At 35.3% G+C, this 26,350-nt stretch overlaps 2 protein-coding genes across 6 annotated transcripts in view; one reads left to right on the top strand and one right to left on the bottom strand.

Moving 5' to 3' along the window:
• The window catches only part of LOC134839469 (neo-calmodulin-like), a 41,960-nt gene extending 27,531 nt beyond the window's left edge, over nucleotides 1-14,429 (bottom strand). For 2 of the 5 annotated variants that reach the window (XM_063855027.1, XM_063855028.1), the window contains exons 1-2: nucleotides 14,296-14,429; nucleotides 4,270-4,589 (exon numbers count right to left, since the gene is read on the bottom strand). In XM_063855027.1, coding sequence (XP_063711097.1) covers nucleotides 4,270-4,589; nucleotides 14,296-14,429 — 454 coding nt within the window. Of the gene's footprint in view, nucleotides 1-4,269; nucleotides 4,590-6,637; nucleotides 6,703-7,568; nucleotides 7,695-11,038; nucleotides 11,347-14,295 lie in introns of those variants that run through there. The other 3 variants (XM_063855031.1, XM_063855032.1, XM_063855033.1) reach the window with 3 other exon arrangements.
• The window catches only part of LOC134840599 (F-box/LRR-repeat protein 2-like), a 382,029-nt gene that overhangs the window by 233,642 nt on the left and 122,037 nt on the right, over nucleotides 1-26,350 (top strand). The gene's annotated exons all lie outside the window — the stretch shown is intronic.

Below are 26,350 nucleotides of genomic sequence, written 5' to 3'. Positions count from 1 at the left end.
ATTCGAGTGTTCGAAAACGGGATAAATACTAATCTATAGTTGTAGTAATACTACCCCCAACCCGGACTATTTATGACCTAACAACCGTACTTGAGATATTAAATGCTAAATTAGATAAACGGCTCTGAGCCGTGCTTCGCAAGTCTATAAAGCGCCTGTTTACCATGAATAAATAAGTGACGAAACAAGGGAACACATCTAAGGGCAAGAAATTAGCTCGAAAAAATATCATATTTTTTCAAAATGACATTTCCAAAAGCTTGCAGATAAAACGTTCTTTAATGAAGTAGAAAAAAACAACCGATTTGTTTAAAAAACAGCAAATTGCTTGCATAAGGGTAAAACTTCGTGCGAATTAACTTTAAGAATATCACGGCTAAGAATCCGTTATGCAATTAGTTCAAGGTATCAAAAATCGATATCTTTTCGATTGCAAAAAAGTCCACCACAATAATTATTTAAAAAATCTAATTCTATCTATTGATCTGAAAACAAAAAACACTCCGAGCACAAATATTCAGTTGTCGGAATTCTGTTGTTCTAAAATAAAGTAGAGTAGTCTTCTTAGAAGACACTAAAAAATTAAAGAATTGGCGCTCAGGACTTTGAAAACAATTTAAAAAAAGTTGTATCTCTAATTTTGACAGGAACCTAACTGAGACGAGACATGTTCAAAAGTAGTCAAAACTAACAAAAAATGGCAAAACTCGTGAATTTTAACTAAAGTTATAAATTGCGGGTGTTTGTGAGTGCCTCATTGTTTGCGTGTAACTAACTGTTTCTAAACTTTGTGATCAGTTGCTATAGTTTGTATAGTTTTACATCTAAAAACAAGAAAATAGCTCAAGGAAAAAAACAGGGTGCGCAAAATATCATGTTTTTATAAATGACTTCTTAGAATCAGTTTCAAAAGCTATCAGAAAGAAATGTTTCTCTAGTGAAGTAAGAAAAAATAAATAGACTGCTTGCATCAAGGCAAAACCCTGAATGTTTTGACTGCCCTTTAATTAGCCTCGGATAGTTTTTGGTAAATCAAATTTTGGCAAAACTATGAAATTAAGGCTGATAATGTCACAAATTAAGTGTTGCAATTTGGGTTGTGTAAGGTTTGACCTAATAAAACCAATTAGCTGTCTCGATTCAATTTAGAAAAATTTTGTAGTGCGCAAAAAAAACAAGTAGTTTTAGACAAACACATGGCAGGCTACTAAGCTCAAAGTTTTTTTCGAAAATAAAGCGAAATAGTCTTATTAAAAGACACAAAATATCAAAAATTGGCACTCAGGACATAGAAAAAAATATATAATTTTTTAAAAAATCGTATCTCTAACTTTGACAGGAACCTAATTGAGACCTGTTTAAAAGTAGTCAAACCAAAAAAGGAGGTAAGACTCGTGGTTTTTGAAATTTTTTAAAATTGTTAGTTTTTGTTTGAGCGTCATTTTTTGCGTTTATCTAACTGTTACCTACTCCTAAACAATGTCTGAATCAATTCAATAAATTTTGAAATTAGTTTTTGATAGTTTTCGATATCGATTTCTCCAACAATTAAGTTGAGGTAATAAAAGGGCATAGCAATAAAGATTTTTTGCTGCTTAGCTGGCCCAATTGGATTTTTGTTCCGACCTTTTGAAAAATAACGAGGAACTTTGTATTCGGGTGGGTTTGAGTTTTTTTTTCCACGCAAAATCAGGTACCACAAACAATCATTGGACTGGGTTGGGTGATATATCATATTAAACCCCTTTCGGTAAGAATTCGAACAATTCTTAAAAGTTTTCAAAAGTTTCTCTTAGTGTCGAGAAAAACCGGTTTGAAAATTTTGATTTTTCGTCTTAATTTGAGCGAATAAAAAGGGCAAGGAGGCTTACAACAGCTGAAATAGGCCTAATTTGAGACCTTAAAACGTAAGTTTAAGCAAGTACGACTAGTTTTTGGAGTTTCTTAGCTTCATTTTGGGGAACCCAAAAATTCAAAAAATTCAAATTTTTCTATATAAATTTTTGGTTCAATTACTATGACTGTCTAATAAGCCTAAATTATAGTTTTTACATCAGATCCTTTGATCACAACAGTCAGAAAAAACCGTAATTTTTAAAAAAAAACCTCTCTAAAACCGTAGTTTTCCAAAGACCATGGTCGGAAAATTCTGGGCTACTTTTACAGCAACCGACTAACCTTGTTTTTTTTATTTTGATCGCTTTTTATTTTGATCGCGGTTTTCCGTATTCGACTTTAACTTAGATTACATGCACGGTAAGTATACCCCGAACAATTAACATAACGCACACTTAAGTAGCCCCGCACTCGAGTTTCATGAAGAATAATCAATTATTTTGTCATTTCCTATTCAGTAACCACAAAAAAAAAATAGTCGATTATAATCCATTAAAAATGAAATATAACGCTCATACATTTCTTATCAACATAATCTATTGCAATCGACTTAGATCGATTATAATCCATTAAAAATGGATTATAATCATATTTATCCATGAAAATATATTTCATTATTATCGATTAAAAAGACATTTTTTGAAGGGTTATTGAATTTAGGTATTGAATTTTGTTAATTTCACAAAATTTTCAAGTTATCGTTTTACTTTTTACATGAGAGAAATATTTAAGTTTCGCTATGTTTTTTCAATTTGACAGTTTAACATTTTTTTAAACTATTCTGTTGAACAACGCCCCGCCCACTACTTCTCCCTGAACTGTTCATACACGCAAGTAGGAGGGGGTAAACTGGGAGTGGAGTGGGGGGCTGTGTTAAAATGGGAGTGGGGGATGAATATTAGTTTGGGTTTTAAACTTGCAGAACGCTAGTTTTTTTTAAATTTTTGGTGTCTGCAGATGTTTTACAAAATGTATTTGTGCAAAGTTTTTATCCAATCGTTTCAAGAATTTAATTAGCTTTAAGCAAATTGCTGCAGAAAAAAAATCATATTTCATGATTTTTTGTGGTCGAAAAATTGTATATTTTCTTAGAAGATATGATTACAAGGGATTTTAAAATCATGAAAATAAACAATTTTAATTCCATCCAACCATGAGTCCATTTTCATGGTTGGATGGGTCATAAAATCGATTTTATGGGTTACCTTTTTTTGCCAATATAATCAATTATAATCGATTACTTCCCATGAAACTCCAATGCGAGAGTCCCACCCAGATAACTAGGAGAAAAGCATGCTCGCTTCGCTTGCAGGGAGCTTCTAGAATCTGTTTTTATTAAAATTTCTAATAAATCACTGTTTTGTATTTTAAAAATTAGGGTTCTTCGCTGTTTCCATCATTTTGTTAGCTCTGCAGTTCTTTCAACTACAAGTCTCCCAAATGTTGCTCCCTAGAACGCTGCAACTGATTGAGAATCAGAAATGTTCTCAGGTAAAACTTAACCATAAACGAGAATCAGAAATGATCTTCCTTTTTACTTTAACCAACCTTTCAGTATTATTTGGGTTAAACCAGTGCATCAACCGAGTAAAAACTACCTGAAAATAAGTTTTGCCTGATAATGAAATATATATTAGATAAAAATAAATCCGGCAAACTGTGGACTTTGAGGGGGGAGGTTGTAGGGGGGGGGGTTTGGGGGGTAGGGGTTGGACGCCTTTCTTTCAGGAAATCGACCCCCTGCCGCCCCAAAGGGTCCCCCTTTGTACTATTTTGAGATATCCATTTTTGGTGACTGCCCCTAAAATTTTTTTAAAGGCGCCTTTGAGGCCAATATATACTAATTTTGAGGGGAGAGCGCGCCGAAAAACGCGACTTTTTTGTGAAAATTTTCCAAAAATTGCCTAAAAACGCCTTTTTTGGCCTGTTTTTCGAAATTTCGCCTGCGGCGCTGAAAATTTGGTCAAAATAGGGTCTTTATAGTGATTTAGGAGAGCTCAGAAAATCAATTTGGTCGACTTAAAAAAAAGGTCGACAAAATTTTTGAAATTTTTTGAAAATCCGCCCTTCGGACTTCTGTGCAAGTATTTGAAAAGACATGGGATATTTCCCTTTTACCCAAGACATGGGATTTTTCCTTATTACCTATTGACAAGTCTGGTAGAATTTTTATACTTTTAAATTTGACAAGAACTTGTCAAGATAATCAAGATTCTTAACGATCTGTCAAAGATATTAAAGATGAATGGACCTGAGATTCCACTTCATTAAATGTGCCATTACCAAGCGGAAATCAAGCAGTTTAGATTAACAAAAAATAAGGTAAAATCAACTTCTCAAAAAACAGTTCTTGCATTACCAAAATGTACTAACTTGTCACTGGGCTGGAATGGCTGTCACCACTGGGCGCACGGTCTGAGTCGGCACTCTGGACCCGATCGGGGGTGGGGGAACTACTGCTACCTCCTACTCCTGGCCTTTTCCCCTTCTGCTGCTGGACCAGTGGGGTGGAGTCATTATGGGTGTGGTCTACTCGACAGGTGTTGCTGTTGTTGTGCTGACAAGTGCCATCTGCGGGATCTTCGTGAGATTTCTGCGGCGCTACTTTATTGTTGCTTATCCGCTTGTTGTTGTTGTTGTTGCTCATATTGTTCGCTTCGGTTAAAAGGTGCTTCTTGTCAGGTAACTCGTGGCTAAAACAATTACCTTCTCATGACCTTCTTAAAGAACATAAAATATAGTCTTAAATTAATTTTTTGTGTACAAATTACTGTTCACGTGTAAGAAAACGATTTAAAAATTTATGTCAACAAGCAGGGGCGGATTAAGGGGGGACGCTTCCCCCTTCAGGGATTCGAACCCTCACTAACCAGAGGGAGGGTCCCCCTTTGATATTATTTTATGACATCCAATTTTGACCGACCAACCCTAAAACTTTCTAGAGGAGCCTTCAAAGGTGCTTTCTAAAAAATTGCCAAAATAGGATCATTATAGTGTTCTGGGAGCACTCGGAAAAACAATTTGCTTGACCTATAATATTTTTTTCTAATTAGGTTGTATTAAATAATTTTGTTCTCGCTAGAATTCATAGCGAGAAAAACCAAGGTCGTAACTAATGAATTTTCTGATGAACGAAGAATGGTGTGTGAAAATGTCGAAAAATCAAAGATCGAAACAAAGTTCACAAGGTGTTCAGACGCTGCTTTATTAATGTTTTTATTTTGCGTATTTTAAGACTTTGAATTCTGCTTTTAAATACCGAAATTTATGGCAGTTCGTTATTCTTTGTTGACCTGGAAATGGTGGCATCCCTCATGCTTGAAGAACCGAATGCTTGAAATTTCAAAATCCCGAAGTAAATCAAAGTAAGAAAATAAATCCAGGCCATTAGTGTTGATATTGACTGATTAGATAATGAGCAGATGTTTTCAAGACTGAAAAATTCTTAAAAAATTTGAACTCATTATTCTTGATGATTATCTGAGTAGTAATGCTGTTGTTACCCGCAATTTGTAATATTTTTGTTTACTTTTCCCTGATTTAACACATTTTCTGTTAATATTGACTTCGATTTTGTGATTGTTGATTGGTTGAAATTTTTCAAGCATTCGGTCCTTCAAGTATGAGAACCCTCCCCCCTGTAATTTCCGATAATTACGGTTAATTTACCTATGAAATGAAATGTTGTCAATCAACCAGCTACCCGAAACCAATTTACCTCAGAACCGAAACGAGGCAGAAATAGCCTGTAAGAATTCTCTGAGAACAATCAAAAAGACTTTCTTAGCTTAAAATTATGCGTAAAAAAATTGTACTATAGGTAGCTTTGAAATGTGTGTCATAATATATTAGCCGTTATCCACCCCTAAACCCTCCCCGTACCCAGGGGATTTTCTGTGCAAGATCTGAAATTTTTTATTTATTACATAAGTTGATTCTCAGATCTGAAATTCTTTATTTCAGATCTTGATGAGAATTTACAAATTTCACATCTGAAATTTAGATCTGAAAGGGAAAATTTCACATCTGAAATAACCTTGAAAAACTAAATTTCAGATCTGAAATTAGATCTGAGATATCCTTTGTTGAATGATAATTTATGCATTTCGAGCAAAACATGGAGTTTTTATTTTTGAATTTTCTGCAATACACAATTATGTTTAGGCTACCTAGCGGTCAGAAAATTTCCGAATATTTTCACAAATATTTTTTTTCGAACTAAATTTCTTGTTCAACTGTGTTAAAAAGTTTTCAAAAACTGTTAGAAGACCTGTAACATTTTTGCTTTCCAATGTTTATCTCATGCTTGGGTAAACATTCTTCGGCAGTCTCCAACTGAGACTTTGCAGAGTACCTGCCAGTAGCTAGCAGAAGCTAAAAAAATTAAAAATGCCTAAAATTGAGTCCGAATCATTGATTTTTCAGATCTGAAATAATCAAGAAAAACTAAATTTCTGACCTGAAATTAGATCTGAAATAACCAATCCTTAAAGTATCCAAGCGTTATTTAAACATTTCACAACCTATTTCAGATCTGAAATTTAGATCTGAAAAAGATTATTTCAGATCTGTTTTCGAAAATTTACTGGGTACGGGTCTCTACATGAAAATTTATTTCAAAAAACTAATTATCAAAAGCCGATTCACCTTGGTTGTCAGTTTTTTACTGATCAAGTCCAAATTGCAGCGAGAACGAAAAAATCGAATGCAATGATTGAGAAAAAGAAAACTTCCAACTTACCGAGTGGAAAACAAACAATTATTTGGAGAGATTCAAGCAAAAGTATTTCTCTCACTGAAGATGAGCAGAAGCGAAACGAGAACGCGAGATAATTTTTTAAACTTTTATTAGGAGCTATTATTTCAAGAAAGTACTTTAGGTGAAGAAATTAACATTGAGTTATTTTCTCGGTGTCAATGACAACAATTGAACAAGTTGTACAACTGAGCTGAACAGAAAGCTGACAACAGCATAGGTGATGATTAAAAATACAAAACTAAAACCAAGTGTGTATTGTGCAAACTCCAGTACGTTTAGATTACTGTGTAACAGCTAACTCAGCACTTTGTCTGTTGCCAGTTGGCACAAAATGGTAATATGAGACTAGTTTAATTTGACTGAATCTACATTTTTTGCAGCAGTAGAAGCCCAGTATTACATCTAGTGTGCTTTTGGGGCATCATTCATTTCCATAAGTCCCGCAATAGATTGCGTTTGAAAAATGAGAAAAACAATTTTCAGAAAATAGACAAGCATTAAAAAATCACAAGAGTATATAAAAGAGAAATCTTGAACATTATTTGCTGAAAAAGTGAATCGAAAAACAATTGCAATAAATTGAATCATAATATAAGCTATAATAACATATAAAAGATCTGATAATCTTTGAACAAATAAAATGTCAATGACGTTTTTTTTTTCAAAATTAGTTTTCAAATTTAAAACAGTCTGATTTGACATTTGGTTTTTCCAAAAAGCATCAAATCTTTTGAAAGTAATTTAAAAAGAGCCGGAATGAATAGGTTAAGTTTCAAAATTTTTGCTAACTTCAATTGAATTAGAATGAAATGTTGAACCACGATATTCCACAAAAGAGAATTTTAGGTTCAATATTTTCATACTTCCATCGGCCGCGTCAATAGAAACATTCATGTGACATGCTGGTACTTACGTAGAGCTTAGCTTACTCAATAAAGGACCTATTCTAATGACTTTCTATGCTGGAAACATAAGAAAATGTGCTGGAGTAAATAAAAAAAACGAATCGTTTTTGATTATCGATCAGAGTTAAATAATTTTTTTCTGCAATTAAAGAAAGTACAAGAATATTGCCCTGAAAAAAAGCAATCCAAGGCCTTGCTAAAAATGTTGGAAATGTTAGCAGACAAAAAAATATATGTTGTGTCACAAGCAAGCAAATTTCTTAGCATATTGGTCAATTCAATTAAGGCGATTTATTGCTTGTGACATGTGGTACCATTGGAAAGAATTGTTCTGCTCTTGAATTTGTTTATTTTATCCTTTTTTTCAGATTAGCATTTATAGGAGTTATTTAAATAAATTGTTAGACTAAACGATTAAATCAATTGGAAGTTTGAAAAGCTAACGAAAAAAAATCAGATTACTTGCAACTTTATTTCTGAAGTCCAAAATTTACTGGAAGAATAATTCAAAAACATCCGTTTCAAACAAGACGGTTCAATGTGGCAAGAAAGCTAGAGCTAATCACCAAAGAAAATCTATATATTTTTAGTACTGCTGCTACTAAAGATAGATTTTCTTTGGTCATTTAGCTCTAGTTTTCTTGCCACATTAAACATTCTTGTTTAATCAGATTAGATTACCACTTCATCAGATAAAAACACTTAATTACTTGATCAGATTAAAAAACAAGAAAAAGCTCAGAGCCAAATAAAAACAAGGATAGCCGGTTGCTGTGCAAGTAGCACAGAATGTTCCGATCATATTCTTACAAAACTGCTTGTCCTTACAACCGCTTTCTTCGAACTTTTAAAGCAAACGATTTTTTAAGATCAAACAGGTAGCAAACTTATGGGGAGAGAACAGGTCGAACTTCTGGTCGTCCAAATGATCCACCGTTTGGTACTAACTTAGCACATCCAGTTTTGGCCGGTCGACAAAAACTTTTAAATGAGCCTTTTGAACTAGTGATTAATAAATTTGAGAGAGAGAGAGCCCCATAGAAACGCAGTCTTTAAAGTCAAAGCTTTTCAAAAATCCACAAAAACGCCTAATTTGGACTTTTTGTGGCTGCGATGCAAAAATTTAGTTCAAAGTAAAGTTTTATAATCATTTGAGACAACTTTGGTAAGTCCCCCTCGATAAATTCTTAGATCAAAACAAATGGAACAATTAATTTTGAGCTAGAACTTAAAAAATTGAAATCTGGTTCTACGAAAAATTCTCGGAAACTTTCAATCAAAATTTTATCATACTAAATATTTCAGTTTCAATTATCTGCAATGAAAATTAGAGATTAGGACCATTAGAGATTAAAAAAATGCCCGGGTTGACCTCCATAGACCGAAAATGCTAATCATACAATTTCATACACTTAGTCTATGGAAAAATGCTAGTCATACAAATTTCATACATTTTTGCAAAATGAGTTTAATCGAATTTCAAAGGTATTTTATATTTGTTTTGGTATCGAAATTGGTATCTCTTCATTAAAAAATATATGGAATTTGTATGACTAGAATTTTGTTTTAAATTTTTTTTTGTGAAAAAAAAGCTTTGAACAATCAATTCAACTGCTGGCAAAACATTTAAGCGTTTTTTGGGCTGCTACGACTGAAAACTTTGACTTTTTTTTATTTTTGTTTTCTGAAAAAAAAACACTAGTCATACAATTTCCATATATGGAAATTGTATGACTAGCAATTTTTTGATGGCGACGACAAAAATTTTTCAAAGTATTTTTGAAAATTGCCCCCAAAATTTTTTTGTTTTTTTTTTTCAACCGCAAATTGATTTTTGTATTCAAAAAAACCTTTTTTGAAAAAGAAAATTTTGCATGCAAATTTTAATTTTTTGTGTGTATAACGTAGTCCTGGATATACTAATATTGAATTTTTTTCTTTTTCTCTTCATAACTTTTTCAAAAACGCTTAAAACTCCTCTTTCTTTTGTATGACATGTTTTTGTATGCCTTGATCAAGGTCTGGTAATTTAAAAATTCAAATTTTAGAAATAATTATCTTTGAAAATTATTGCCAAAATTTAAAAGTTAATTACTTTCGTTATATTATTTGTCTGAGACACATATCAGGCTGTTTCCAATGCATTTTTAATTCGAGACGGCCAAACCGTTGGTTACTACGTCTGAGTAATCAAGGTTTGTGTCATTTGTGTTCGGTTACGAACACAACCAAAAAATTTTGAGAAATTAAAATGTAAAAAATCAATATTTTTGGTTTATGGAAAATTGCTAGTCATACAATTTCCATATATGAAAAAATACTAATCATAGACCTTTCATGCAATTTTTTGTACGTATGGAATTGTATGGAAAGTGTATGACTAGCATTTTTCCATATATGGAAATTGTATGACTAGTATTTTTGGTCATCCCGGGTGATTCAATCAGATTTAAAAAATGTGATTTTGCATTGAAAGAAAACTTACCAACCGGTAACAAAACCAGAAAATATTTAAGCATAAGGGTCACTAAGCCAATAGAATTAAAAATTTGTGACTTTCGAAATTAGAGAAATGGATTTACAAAAATTTTTAAATTTACATGGTGAAATTACAAGAAAGATGAAAAAATTAAATTCGAATAATACGGATATTTAAAAGTTAACATGCTCAAATATGTATCTTGCAGTATTTTGAGCAGAAAGCACGAGGAGATGAATGGGTGCAGGAGATGAGCCCTGTCAAAAAAATACTTACAGGTTAATAAGCCTATACCCGAATTGCAGCTTCCCCTCTGAAATTCGTCAAGTAAAAAATTTATAAATACATTTTGTTCACAATCATTACTCTTGCAATAAGCAAAAATTTTGCAATAGTTTAACATTTTTTTTGCTTATTGCAAGGGTAATGAAATGTGAACAAATTGTTTTTATAAAAACTTTAATTATCTATTTTTTCACAGAGGCGAAGCTGCAATTCGCTAACACAAGGAAGTAGCTGAATTTTTTTCAAAAAACAAAAAACGAAAACTTTAATGAGTTTATAAAATTAAATGATTACGCGAATCAAATTAAACGAGTTTAATAAAAAAAAATTTGAAGGAAGATGATAACTTGGCAGAAGCGGTTTTTGGATTTTTTCGAGAATGGTGATTTTTTGAGTTCTCTCAGGTCACTATAAGGGCGTCTTTATTGTAATATCGGGTACTTTGATCAACTTCTGCGCAGCTGGCAGTTTAAAAAAAGGTCAAAAATGCCATTTTTGGAAAGTTTCGGCAAGTAAAGTATCTTTTCTTCGGTGTGCGTTCCCCATTATAATTAGTATAGATTGGCACCAAAACAAATTGCAATTTGTATAAAGAAAAGCTATATATATATATCTTTGTCAACCGGATTAAGCTTTTATCAAAAAAGTTATTCAATAATAGTTTGTATTCTCGAGTCTAAAGTTTAGTAATAGATTGTGAAAAAAACCACTTACCCGATGAATCAGCTATGATTTTTTTGTTAGCCTGCAACAGCTTAGTTGGTTTATAGCTAATTTAATTATGGGAATGAAAGTTTGTCGGCATAGCTATGTCTCGATAAATTTTGCTCGCAACTCTTTTTATTGGTAACAATTACAGTCTTACAATTTCTGTGTTGTTTGGCTCAATTTCATTTTGAAAAACAAAAAACTGGTGTTACGCTGAAAAAAGACCGCATGGGAGATGAATTGGAAGAATGAATAAAAGATACATTTTTGTGTGTGTAAGAACCAACATCATTGTTTGCTTTTTAGCGATTTGTTTTGTGTACGCATACACCTGATATGCACATGGTTTGTGTGTGTGTTTAATAATTGTACGATGGTAAGATAGTAGGAGAGTGTATAGAGGAAATGGACAAACACCTGGCATTTGGACACAAGCAGTCAACTCAGATAGCTGGGATATTGTTAGAGATTCCCTCCCATCTATACTCAAAAGGGCAAAACAAAAAAGCTCAAAAGTCATTTAGTTTTGAATTTGATTTTTTTGTACCATTTTTCGAAAAAAAAGAAGCTCTATTAGTGCTCAGTGGGGTTTTTCTCATCAGACAAATGTCCAATTTTTAACTAGCGTTTTTTGACTGCTTTTTTTCTTTAATGACATTATTGCCCTTCAATCGAAGTGACAAATAACCCGTGATATATCCTTTAGTCTGCGCTGTTTATCCTCAAACAAACTGCTGCCTCACAATTTAAAGCAGTTAAAGATAAATCAAAAATAATAATTACAGATAGAATATTAAAAACTGCTTACGATTAATTTGATAATTAAGATTTACCTGAAATAGTTTTTGCATGAAAGTTATTGTCTTGAATTTCGCATTTTAGGATTTTCAGGGTCTCGCCTTGATGAGCCCCTGGGCGCGTGCGCAAACCTCGTGAAATAAATACTACGTTTTTCTCACTGAATAGGTCAAATGAAATAAGTATATATTTTGGACGTTAAAAAAAGTTCGGTTCAAAAATGCTTAGTAAAATGCCGAAATTGTTCTGGAGAAAAAAATCACCACGAGCACAAATATTTCTTCATATTCTTCGAAAATCTGAACAAAAATTAACCTAATTCAGATTTCATCCTAATACATTAGCGGGAAAGTAAGTCATTCCAATATAAACTGAGGCAGGAATTTGCTCTCATTGATACGTTACCAGACAAAAATATGTCAATTGGTTTTTTTTTGCATCGCATGTGTGTATGGGGGAGGGATAGAATTGCGAAAACAGAAATTTTTGACTGAGGTCAGAGGAGTTTTGGAGTACTCGGAGATTTCCCGTGATGTGAAAATAGTCTTGTTGTCCCAACTTTTGAGTAAAGTGTCAAAATATTTGTGCTCGGGATGGTTACTTTTCCTAACCAATTTGGTCATTTTGAATATTTTTTTTGAGCAGAATTTTTTAAAATACCATCCAAAACCAGTGAAATATCATCCAGAAACCTGGAAATTAAACTTAAAAAGACGTTTTACCTGTTATCATTTTTTGAAAAATCATGGGGTCTGAATTGTGCCAATTTGACTAATTTGATGCACGGAGCGCGCGAAATTTTTCGTGTTATTAACGCAAAAGCGGCTATTCAAACCGCTGATAACTCGTTTCAAAAGGACTTGGTGCAAACTATTTGGAATTTTTGAAACGATGCTATATGCTAACAAGACTTCTCGTATCAGGGCGAAGCCCTGAATGTTCCGACTGCCTTTTAAGGTTTTATGGAGCAGTAATAACATTAAAAAATCATCCTTTTTAAATTTGAAATTTTTTATGAAAATCATCCCCCCACACGCCATTTAAAGTACAAAAAGATAAATTTAGCTCCTTGTAACCAATTAATTATGGCAAATAAGCTTCTTTTAACCAATTGGAACGATTTTAAGACGGATTAACTCTCCGCTTACGCGTTAATAGCGCAAAATATATCGTTAATTGTCCCAAATTGGCCAAAATGGCAATCTTTAAACCCCCATAACTTTAAAGATAAAAGGCGTTTTGCATTTAGTAGTTTCCGAAATGGGTTTACTAGCAGTATGTGAAAGAAAGCGAACACCTTTATTTGTTTTGTATCTATAATTATCGTCAAACTTTCAAAGGGTGCTGTCGTAAACTACTTCTAAAAAAACGAAAAACGTGAGATTTAAACGGACGCCTGATAAAAAAAACCCACCCCGAGCACAAATATTCCGTTACTTTCGCATCGAAAGTCAGAACAAAAACCTCAACTTATACTTAGAATAGCGTATTGAGGGAAGGTTAAAAAACAACAAAAAAATTTTTTTAAATAAGTTTTGAAAATTTTATCAGTTTTTCCGATTAGTGTTTTGCAAAAACTGTTTTAAAATATTGAAAACAGCTGTAACATTCAGGGCTTTGCCTGATACACTAGGCTTTGTTTTGGTTCTAAATTGAACTGAGGCGCACTAGTTGGTCTAACTGATACGTTACAAGCTGCTGAAAAACCACTCGGCACTTTACATAGCGTGTTCAGTAAGATTTCCGAAAAAAAAATCCCAGCGACAAACTTAACCCGAATTGGAAAATTGAACAAAGGCTACTGTGTATTTCCATATTAAACTCTTTGTTTTTTTACAGAAGCGCTAAATAACGAAATAAAAAAAGTTGAAGTATTTTTCAAAAAACGGAATCAAGAAATGGATTGATTCTTTTGGTTGAGTATTTTTATAACAACAGCTAAATTTCTTTGAGAAAAAATACAAATAAGAAACTTCAACCAATTTACTTCTGTATTGACTAATCATATGAGATAAGAAATTATCTTCGAATTTTTTTTGCTATCACATTCTCCCCTTCTAAGATTAATGAAAAATTGCCACTTTTGCATTGTATAAGTTGTTATTATCCAGCAAAAATCATTTTTTGTTTTTTGTTTGCTGCCGAAAAATGGATCATTCAACCTATTCAGTATATTTTATAAGGAGAGCTACCAAAACCGACTGAATTATTTACAGCCAGGCATATGAAATTTTTCAACAACAAGGCGTTTTGCATTTAGTAGTTTCCGAAATGGGTTTACTAGCAGTATGTGAAAGAAAACGAACACATTTATTAGTTATGTACCTATAATTATCGTCAAACTTTCAAAGGGTGCTGTCGTAAACTTCTTCTAAAAAAACTAAAAACGTGGGATTTAAACGGACGCAAACTTGGGGTTAGTTTTACCTCAATCTGCCATGTGAAACTGTTTTGTTCTTTGTTACCTTGGTGAGGTTTGCCAATTAGCGAAATCGGAACCCGAATGAACCGCCTCAGCAGTTTCGGCCTTCGACTCTTTTTTGATTTTCTTCTGATCGAAAAGTGATCTAAGCAGTCGGTTGTGCTCTGTCGCCTGCATTTTCAGCTCCACTATGGCTTGCAAGGTCGTACGCCCATAACTGCTCTTCCTTTCCCGCTTTGGGGTAAATCATACTGGGTTGACATTCAGAGAAATATACAAGCTTGCCCACCTCCTTACACACCCATAATCGTTCAATAAATGTCTGAAGAACCTCTAAGAATCCAGAACTTATTCAATTTTAAATTTTTTCTATTCACTCGGTTTCTGTCTTTAAAACTTTATTTCGATTGAACTTTCCTCTTTCTAAAACGAAAAATTTAGAGACATTTTTTTTTACAAAGACCGACTTTATTTATCTATAAGATCCACAAGTAGCTCTTGCCCTTCTTTGAGCGATTTTGTCAACCCGGTTCTCTTCGCTCTCGATGTCCGAGATTTTAAGGTGCCTTTTGTTGCTACTGGAACTGTCAATGCTGATACTGTTGATATTGCTTTTAGGCCATAGTTTTTGTTGTTGTCGAGGAACATCACCCGCCCAGTGCACATATTTGCCAGTTGTTATTTTTTTATTCATGGTCAGTCCAGTTCAACCATGACTGTTCTACTTCTGCTCCATGGGTTAATTAATAATCTAATTTTGGATCAATTGCATCACAGGTAAAGCTGCATTGGCAATGAGTTCAACTGATAACAATAATTTTTAAAAAATAAAAAGAGGATCGATAAACTTAGAGGAATCTAGCAATTGGGGGTCAAACAATGCAAGCAACAAGCAATTCGATAAAAATTTTCGAATATATATGATATCTTTGATCGAAAAAAATTGCTTCAAATTTTCAGATATCTCTCATCAATTTTTATTGTTTTTCTTTCTTAATTTTTTTTGATCACTTCAAAGGTGCGGTCTAAACGTGAACAGTTGTTGTGAAGTATTGAGATCTAATACCGCCTGATCAAACTCATTGGGTGTAAAGTGCCCATTGTTGAGTGCGCGCGAAAAGTAAAAGCACTCATTTGAGACTAAGTTCGTTTCATAGACGATGATCGAACCAATCATTAACAAGGATATCTGGTTGCTGAGCAAGCAGAATCGACGTTTTTGATCAAAATTTTCAATGCAAATAGACTTAGAATCTTCCAAAAAAAATGTTCGGAGTGAAAAGATTGGCGGTTGTACCCGCTGGTTGTAAGATGAATTAAGAATGAACGTTAGTGAAATCGTTGAATGTTTTAAATAAGAAAAAAAAACATTTTTCAAATTGAGAATTTTTTTTTCATGATAGAGATTTCCTGAAACTGAAGGTGCAGAAATAGAATGCAAAATGAATCATCAAACGAATGGAAAAAAAAACGTGCATCGAAAGTAACAGCCAAAAAAGCCACGGAGGCTCTAGAACTGCAAAACAAAGAGCAAAATCCCAATCCACCTAAAAGCTGCAGCCTCTGGTCAGCTCTGAAACCGGTCTTACATGGACCCGACCCAGTATCAGTGATCAAAAATACAGAAAATGTATCAACAAAAAATTGCCGCTAGTTTAGAATAAACTATTGCCAAGATTAAATCAATTACTCAAAAACCATATTCTAGACTCAAAAACACAGATCCTGGATGAAGCTAAGAAAATCAGGTATTTTCGAAGAAGTCACTGAAATTTGAAAACTCGAAATGAGGTTGAGTTCGTAGAGACTACAGCATCGAGGAAATTGGAATACTGAAAAATCTTGCCTTAATCATAATGAGCGGCCAACACTTAAAAGCAACGAAGAGCTGCTTTCAAATCGCTATCAAAAGCGGATATCAATTGCACATCTATTAACTAAAAAAATCTGCCTTGACGTGATTGAATGTTTTTCTTGAAAAAAGGTAAAAGTGAAGAACAGAAAACTCATGGAATTAATACGTATGAAAAAACTCACGGCACCTTGCTTCAAAACTGCGGTCTTGGTGTAGATAGACAATCAGCTTGATTTTGTATCTTCTGCGAAGGACATTATTCTGTACCAATAAGTGATAGCGGTCCTAAACATCAAAAGTAAATCTTTGAAAAAACGTGAAAATGTTTGTGCGAAAATGTGTCCATAACAATGTAACCGCTAAGAACTTTTTGTTATTTTGAATTCCGGAAAAAAATTCGAAGCAAGCGGTGCATTTTTTCAAATAAAACTCTTGAAAACGATTAAAAGCGAGACCAGATCTCATAAAACAAACGCACTAGGGGCCTAGCTAAAGCAAGGTAGGTAGTGAGAAGAGGTATGGATGAAAACGTTTGACCCCAATTAGTCTTCTATATTTGCCAAGAAGATCCGCATAACATCAGCACCAATAAAACAAACAAAGGTCTAATTTAGAGCAACTCTTCGAAAAGCAATGAACGCCTTCTTAAAAGGTAAGTGAGAGGTCATTCCAGAGTGTTGGACGAGACTGAATTTAAACAGAGGGTTCTAAAATTGTGTACCTGAAGGAGTTTGCAACTTGAAACAGCAGTCAAGCGCGTATACCAGATGGGGATTGAGAAAGATGACCAGCCTAGATAAACTGAGCGAATCATGCAAAGAACAATGAAACAAGAAGATTTTCCAATAAGAAATTTGACAGCAGCCACGACGTTCATCGAACACTAGTTAGAGCTGAAAAATACTCGAAACCATCGAAAAGGGGAGAACATCATATTATGGCAGGCATCATGGGTGCCTCCTACAACGCGTTTTAATTGCAAAGATAGGCAGCGCAAATATTACTTTTAAAATTGTCAAATTGTTGAATTTCTGGGCAAAAAGATAGTGGAATTCGACATCCTGGTCACGAAGCTAGGTGTAGTATACAAGTTAATCAGGACAAAAAACGAAGCTGTTGCCAAGTTGGATTGAAGATCGGGGGGATCTGAATGTGGTCCACAAACTTATCTTGCCTCGTCAAGCTACCTCCAAGGAAAAAGTCGAGGAGTTAAAAGACGGGCGAAAGAAGTTAAAACCAGGCAATGGTTTGGATCTTGAGCTGAGTGGAGGGGTAACATTTGTAATGGAAGTTCCTGTGCGCGGATTCAACCTTTCAGAGAGGAAGACTTAGTCACGCGGTTCGATGACATTGCAGAAAAAGACAAAAAATATGTACAAATCCTGGCGGAATGCTAGGCCAGCACGATCGTTAACGTAGCCACTTCTCTTGGGTTTCTCTCGAAAATGGGTAGACTAGAGTCACCTGAATTACTGGAGTTCAGATATAAACTGCTCACAGGGAGTAGTCTAGAAACCTGGCCATGAATCACAACTGAATCTAAAACATATCAAGGGACAGAAAGTTGATCTAGAGGCTGATATGGTGTTTTAAATAAAGGAGGCATGCGGACGACCGAACAATGCGAACTCATGACAAATTAATTTGAGAGTAACTATCCTGTGCATATGATGCTGGTGGAAGTGTCGAGCCAGAGCATCCTGATCTACAGAGCAGTCTCGGTTCCAACATGTTTACGTTTGGCACGTATTTCCTGTCAGTCGCTCAATTTGTTGAAGAAACTGTGGTGAGAATTGGCTGGAGCAAAGGTGGAAGACTTCAGTAAAATCTGGGGAAGTGAACTCTTGGCTATGAAAAGGAAAACTCAAGTGATTTCGAGATGCAGAGCACAATTGGAAAAATGCTCCAACGGTGGATGAAACGGATTCGATTCAAGCCAAAATGATGGAATTTGAGCCATTACTTATGGCATTTGGCGACAGGAACAACACAAGCATCAATTGATTGCAGGGAGATTATCCTTCTCAGTACAACGCTCAGACATTCTGGACCCCGAGAAAAACAACCTTTGCTATGTCCGGGATATAAAAAAATCAAGTCCCTTGGATTACCAGATAACCAGTAGAATGTCAATTAAGTTACTGTGAGCTCTATGCTAGCATCACGATGTATTGAGTTGAACTCCATGAAATATCGAGAGACGAAATCACCCACAACAGAGTTTATACACATATTGATTTCAACCGGAAACTAGAATTATTCGAAACCGTCTTGCAGATCATTCGCCATACTTACGGAATGGAATCGCGAAACTTTTTTTCCGAAGGTTGAGAGCCATGATGACTTCTTGGTTATGTAATGTGGCAAAGAAACACAGAAGGAAGCATTCAAAATAAAATTGACCGTTCATGACTGGATTTGGTCCGGTAGCCTTCAAAAGACTTGTGTTTACTTGTCGGAATGGGGTAAAACTGGATCTAAAAGAGCAGACAAAGTATCAAGAGACATCACAAAGAGTCAAGTTTGAATGAAGACTTGGCACAGAACATGAGCCCGAGTCTTCATACGTCATTTTGTCGGAATAGGTAGGTGAAGGTTTTGAAGCTACCAAACCACGCTTTTTGATTACAAGAACAAAATGATTGGATGCAGGCTTACAGCCAGCTGAAAACTGGGAAGCTATTGTGATCAGCTTCAAAGACGAAACAAAACTATCAGAAAAAAATCACAGAACAGTAGGTTTTCGCGCCTAGAACATCAAGCGTAAGTTAAGTGGATCTGAGCTACTTCCAAAAAATACTTGAGGTTAGAAGCAGAATCTTGGACTGGAGCTTGATTGTGACCTCAGATTAAAATTTTTATGAATTAGGTCATTTTAAAGACATTTATTGTTAGTTATTCTAATAAATCTAGTATATATCAAAAATTGCATTGCAAATTTGATTGCGCTGATAGAAAAAAATTTGAAAAACCTTTTAAAGTCAGATCTATGTACAGGTGAATGATGAATTGAATAGCTCTTCAGCATGACCATTTTTATACTTCTCTGATTTTGGGGAAGTAGATCAGTTTTTCATGAGCGGCAACCCTGTGAATGACCACGGGCACTGTTTTTCTAGGTATTCTGGAGGCTCACTGAGGACATCGATTCGGAGTGCAGGGATTGTGAGCCAGGCGTTCAATTGAATGAAGTTTGGTTTTTTTGTGGTTCAGATTGAATTTTTGAGACTTTCACATCGGTCCTGTTTTGTTCAATTTTCTCTCAGCAACTGAAATATAAGAAACAAAAGTGAGAACAGTCGACTTAAAAGTTGCAGAAAAAACACTGCAAAGTGATCTAGAGTCAAATAGTTGTTCGCAATTTGCCTAAATTGCTGAGTAGAACTTTCTTGTTTCGGACAGAGAGTTTTAAGAATGGTTACGAGAAGCTTAACTGAAGAGCAAGATACTGCTTGAGCATTTTTACTATAACACTTCTTGAGTGTTTCTGTGTTATCTTGAATACTTTAATAGAGTTAGATCCAGATTTTTTGTGTTTAGCTCCATTTAGTTTCCTAATGTTTCTTACTTGAAGGCCTTATATCTGATTATGAATAGGTAAGGCGTAACTCTGGTTGATCATCTGAAAACTAACAAAAACTATTATTAATTATTTGAGGTACCGACCAAGTTTTTAGTGGCGTGAGCATTTTTTAGATATTTAGAGACCTTGCCATGGGGGAATTTTTTTTGTATCTAGAGTGAGGGGGCTGGGTTATTTTGGTAAAGGCTTTTAAGCTGTAACGATTCAAACGTTCCATGTCATAGGTGAACTGCGAACTGGCTGGGACTGATTGAGCGAAAAACGCTTAAGAGACGGTTTCCCTAACACTAGAGTCAGTAGTTTTAGTGCCTATTTTCTTTACGTCATAAGTGACTTGAGCGAACGGTTTTTACAAACATTACTCAAGACATTAAATTATTTTATGTTCAGACCGGAATTTTTTGTCTTGTGATGGACATCGATCGAGTCTTAGACCACAATATACACTAGTGGACAAACCTAAAGGCAATTTCATGCTGATATTTTGTGAAAAACTTACTTTAAGGAACATTTTGTACAATATTTACACTGATTACCAACAAAATTTTCACATCGACCGACACTAAATGATTTGAACTACCCTCTCTGAAAATCTCATTTTTTCGCTTTTATCTCTTATCACTTTTGACGGGTCTCAAAAAACCAGTTTTTACCGTCTGCGTTAGTTTTGCATTGTGGTGATCTCAAATAAACGGTGTGAAAAAATTGTTCATGCGAAGTGAAAAAATTGTCCACGAGAAATTTGAAACAACCATTTTGACAATTTCATTAACTCTTTCCTAAGCTGTTTCTACTTTTTTCACGCATAATCAAAAGCTTATTGCGGATGATCAATTCTGGCATTTCAGACTCCTAAAAATTGTGAGTGCTTCAAATGGAGAATTGAGACTTTCAGAGAGGGTAGTTCTGATCATTTGCTAACGGTCGCTGTAAAACTCCTGCTGAATTTGTAAGTAACTTTTAACAAAAATGGGCTCTAAATTTGCGCCTAAATTTAACTACTATTGTACTAATCCAGATTGATGACGTATTACCATCTTGGAGTAAAATTTACATAGTTCAAGACTAAAGAAAATTGGAAATTTTCTATCGAAAAATCGTTGGTTTTGATAATGTTACCATCATCGTGATTCCACATTACTTACAAGTTGTCAATGCATGCATACACGAGGATGTTACAATCTATTATATGTTTAAACGCGGGCTTGACTATCTCGTTATGCCTAAGCTTTTTCAACGTATTTTTTAACATGTTTGACAAAAGTATTTTTTCACTAAACTATATCGGATATTGCAATGGTTAATTTTTTTTTTGATTTTCCTGTTTGAATTCAGTATAGATTTCAATAAGTTTGAAATAAGCAACTCAATAGTGGGATGCTTTCAGTGTTTACCGGGTGATGCAATTTTGGCCTCCATATATGTAAGACTTTCGACCGGAATGGACAAAACGCAATTTCGTATTCGAATTTTTTTCGGAACATCTGACCGAGAAAATTGACGGTTTTGATGGATTAGTGACGCTAATTGAACGATTAGATGAGTCGGGAGGGGTTAGTTTTGACTAACATGCTAATTTTTAAAAATTCATTTTGGACGTGAACGACACGTAACCTTTTATTATTTCGCACCAACTGAATCTGCGAAATCAGAACAACAAGTTTCTCAGAGTGAACAACAGTAGTCTCAGAGACAACAACAACGGAAAAACGACAGAAGATTGAGATTGTGATTAGAAATTGTCAAAAACCACTCCGAGTTGTAACGATTGTGCCGCTACAATTGTTACAGAGCAGTTCACGAGAACAAGGAAGGGTGTTGGGACGACGTGTCCAGCCTTCCGGAAAAAAATAAGAATGTTTTTTCTGCAGATTGCACAATCCGGAAAGGTCTCGGGACAGAACTGTAACTGGTTATTTTCACAACTTTTAGCTTCCTGGAATTTCTTGAGTTGATCTTATTTAACATCTATATTCGTTTTCAGATCATGAGAAGCTAGGAGTTGATGGAAACGGTTGATCCACCTTCGATGGAGATGATGATTTTTATCTAATGAACAAAAACAATAGCAATATAATGAATAAGTAGTAGCCCTGTTTTTAGGAGTGACCTCGTGGTCTGGGGATACTGAGACCCAGCCATGAGCCCACTGTTTTGCATATAATTAAGTTAATCAGAGCGTTCTGATTGAAGCCGGAAACAGTAACGTTTTTTTTTGTCGCCCCGAATTTAGAAAGGCCACCAAAAGAACTGGCTTTGGCAGAGAGGTGAAAAGCATGTAGAGCTGTGTTTCGACGCTAGTCAGTCGTTTTACCACCTAGCTTTATTTTCCGTCGATATGTACTTCCGGGCGAATGTCACATAGATGTTTTTATGTAAAATGTATTTAGAAGCTAGCCAGTGTTTAGTCGCTAGCCAGAGCTGTATTTAGACGCAAGCAATGTGACATTCGACCAGAATGTACGAGAATGCAATTTCGTGTTGGAATTTTTATTGACCAGAAAAGAACATCTGACCTGGAAGATTAATGGTTTTAACGGATTAGCAACGTTATTTGAACAATCAAACAAACCGTGAAGGTCAGAATATTCTGGTACTTCAAATTTTTGGACTTTCTGAGAAATGCTGAAACGTGAAACAGCCATTTTGGAGAAAAAACTGAAGAAAAACAGAACAACAATATTTAAAGTGAAAACAAGTACGAGAAAACGGCCGAAGATTGAAATTGCGGTCAGAAAATGTCGTAAACCACTCCGAGTTGTAAAAATTGTGCCGCTACAATCGTTACCGAGCAATTCATACGAACGGGGAAGGGTGGGGGGATTCGCGGTCCCGTCATTTCCTGAGTGGCACGTGACCAAAAACTCTTAAAATTATACAAGAAACCAAACAAAAAGTAGTATAGTACCTAAGAAAAACAAAAAACATAAAAAATAACCGAAAAAACCAAAAACAGTAAAAAAGTGTAAAATCAATAGAAATCACGAGATGTGATCCGACCCTCCCGTTTGTTGTTGTTAGATATATTGTTGTTATCTATGCATTTATATTAGTTAGTATCGTTACAATCAATTGTGTGGCCCGTTTGTGGTGCTTGTACTTTAGGGTTATTTGAGTATTTAAGCACGTTAACGCTAATTTGCGCTCAATCCGGAAGGGTCTCGGGATTAGAGAAGAAGACTGATCCGGCAAGCAGTTCAAGGAGCGACAAGAAGGGGCTCAAGGACAACAACAATCGACTGTTGGGTATCGTTAAAAATTTTGTATCCCTTTTGGTACAAAAAGTAAGATATTAATCTGTGGGGGGCTCGACAGTGACTGCACTGTAGTGACCCTTCACCGAACTGCAAATTTCGGAGTTGAGCAACTTAATTCGGATATTGAGCAAAACCGGAGGGGTATAGTATTACAAATATTTTTGTTTATAGAGCCTAGATTAAAACTCCAATACCATTTTGAGATATCGATATTTTTTGAAACGGAAAAAGCACTAAGTTAGTGAGTTACATCGTAACTGTACTAGTATAATAGGTAGAGCCGGTTGAGTTTAATTCAGAAGTGGTTGGAACTAATTGGGTACCAAAAACCGAATTTTCCTAATTCTTGAAAAAACAAAACGCTACAAAATAAGAAAATTTTTTAAAATTTTTGATTAAGGACAGTAAAAATTGTTGTTCGGACAACGTTCACTAGTGAATCGATAGGTTTTAAAACCCGTTTGCCGATAACCTTCGGGGTTACAGTGAAATCGAACTTAACGTATTTGATTTAGTGGATTGATCAATCCCGAGGGGTCCAAATAGCATTGTTTTTGGCAAGTTTTTTTCAGCTGGAACGTTTTAGATCGGGTTTTTCCCATTGAACTAGAAGAGTATAGGCCTTTTGAGCTCGGATCAATAATTTTTAGGTCGAAAAGAACAGAATTGCAAAAAAAGTTAGGCGGAACCTATAAGAGAGAAAAATTTTTGATTTCAGAAAAAAGACGTTTTTGTTAATAACTTCGGAACTACTGGACAAACCCAGTCAATCATGGTACCATTAGATCATAAATTAGGTGAACTTACTCATAGAACTATCAATTATTTAAGAAAATATGCGTGAATTTTTTTTAAGATTGTTTTTAGCAAATTCACTAATTCGGGGAGGTAGACCCTTCAAGTTTTATAAAATTTTTTGGAAAGCCCTTACACCCCTACCAAAGGGTAGCCACGGTTGAATAAGGCAATTTTACGCTGTTCTAGACAAAAAGGTAAGGCTAAGGGAATCAGAAAACCATAGTCGAGTCGAAACTAGGCTAGTGATAAGACCCTTCACAGTTAAGGTGAATTGTCAAATAAGAGGCTTAGCTTCAATCCGGTAGGGTCTGGGGAGAGGAAATACACCCTTCCTAGTTAGTACAAATAGCGAAATAGCATCGGAGAACGTATCCGGAAGGGTATCGGGTGAAAATTTAGGAAGTCTCTGAATAGCTATTTTTACGAACCCCGAGGGGTCCCAATCCGGAAGGGTCCCATTTTTGCCAATCCGGAGGGGTCCCAATTTTGCCAATCCGAAGGGGTCTTCTTTTTACCAATCCGGAGGGGTCTTATTTTTGCCAATCCGAGGAAATCCAATTTTACCAATCCGGAGGGGTCTTGTTTTTGCCAATCCGGAGGGGTCTGATTTTTGCCAATCCGGAGGGGTCCCACTTTTGCCAATCCGAAAGGGTCCCAATTTTGCCAAACTGGAGGGGTACTAATTTTTCCAATCCTGAGGGGTCCAGTTTTTGTCAATCTGGAGGGGTATCATTTCGTCAACACTTAAGAAGACAAAAGAAAAGAAAATATTGAAAGGTATTAGGTTATTAAGAGACAGGCTAGGAACCAGTGACTGCACTGGTAACTTGCCTTCTATAAAAGACCAGACCAAAACAAAACAGGTCTAAACTCGGATATTCGTGACACTAAAACTAAATTGAAAAGAACTTGTAACTGATTTGCGTGGATTGAAATCCAAATCAGTTTTGGGAAAGTGATTGCGCTGAGGATTTTAGTAGGTCTAGCTGGGGCAATTCGAAGGCTGATAGGTAAAACAGGACTCGGTGGGTGGAATAGATTTGGGGAGGTAGACCCTTCAAGTTTTATAAATTTTTTTGGAAAGCCCTTACACCCCTACCAAAGGGTAGCCACGGTTGAATAAGGCAATTTTACGCTGTTCTAGACGAAAAAGTAAGGCTAAGGGAATCAGAAAACCATAGTCGAGTCGAAACTAGGCTAGAGATAAGACCCTTCACAGTAAAGGTGAACTGTCAAATAAGAGGCTTAGCTTCAATCCGGAAGGGTCTAGGGAAAGGAAATACACCCTTCCTAGTTAGTACAAATAGCAAAATAGCATCGGAGAACGTATCCGGAAGGGTATCGGGTGAAAATTTAGGAAGTCTCTGAATAGCTATTTTTACGAACCCCGAGGGTCCCAATCCGGAAGGGTCCCCATTTTGCCAATCCGGAGGGGTCTTCTTTTTACCAATCCGGAGGGGTCTTATTTTTGCCAATCCGAGGGGGCCCAATTTTACCAATCCGGAGGGGTCTTGTTTTTACCAATCCGGAACGGTCCCAATTTTACCAATCCGGAAGGGTCTTGTTTTTGCAAATCCAGAGGAGTCTGATTTTTGCCAATCCGGAGGGGTCCCACTTTTGCCAATTCGAAAGGGTCCCAATTTTGCCAAACCGGAGGGGTACTAATTTTGCCAATCCGGAGGGGTCCAGTTTTTGTCAATCTGGCGGGGTATCATTTCGTCAACACTTAAGAAGACAAAAAAAAAAATTTTGACAGGTATTAAGTTATTAAGAGACAGGCTAGGAACCAGTGACTGCTTTGGTAACTTGCCTTCTATAAAAGACCAGACCAAAACAAAACAGGTCTAAACTCGGATATTCGTGACACTAAGTCTAAATTGAAAAGAGTTTGTAACTGATTTGTGTGGATTGAAATCCAAATCATTTTTGGGAAAGTGATTGCCCTGAGGATTTTAGTAGGTCTAGCTCGGGCAATCCGAAGGCAGATAGGTAAAACAGGACTCGGTGGGTACAATAGACGCCCACTTGAGAAAATTACTGCCCTCAAGTTTTGTCTGTTTGGTGCTGCACCGAACAAAGGAAGCTCTTTTTTAGAAACTTAGTTCGACTATTAATTTGCGTCTGACTAAAGTTTATAACACATACGTTTTTCATTGAAATTTTTTTTTCATTTCGATTTTAAATCAATAATATCTGTCCTTGATTGGGTAGTGAGAGCACTATCTTTTAAATCAGACTGTGCTAGCTTCATATCTTACAAATAATAATCGATTATTGTAAATAAATTGTATATACACTGTTCTGTGATAGCATTAATGGATTCGTGGTCACTATTCAAGTTAAGCTTTTGGAATTTATTGTGTGGTGTTATTTTTATCAGTAGTCAAACAATAAGGACACTAGCAATCGAATTGAGTGTATAGGCAGTAATAAATGATAAACTGAAAATGAGTCTAGACAAGTCAAGGATACCTAAACTAGGTGATAGCTCCAGGAAGTTCTTACCAGAGAAACAGAGAAAAGCAATGAACGACCCTTTTATGAAAAGCATCACACAAACCCGGACCGACAAAGGGAAGAAAGTTTCAGGCATAATGGTTGAAAC

The sequence above is a fragment of the Symsagittifera roscoffensis genome, chromosome 2, assembly GCF_963678635.1.
Source record: "Symsagittifera roscoffensis chromosome 2, txSymRosc1.1, whole genome shotgun sequence".
Lineage (NCBI taxonomy): Eukaryota > Metazoa > Xenacoelomorpha > Acoela > Convolutidae > Symsagittifera > Symsagittifera roscoffensis.
The sequence above is the reverse complement of the archived record's forward strand: the minus strand, read 5'-3'. Positions and strand labels throughout refer to the sequence as shown.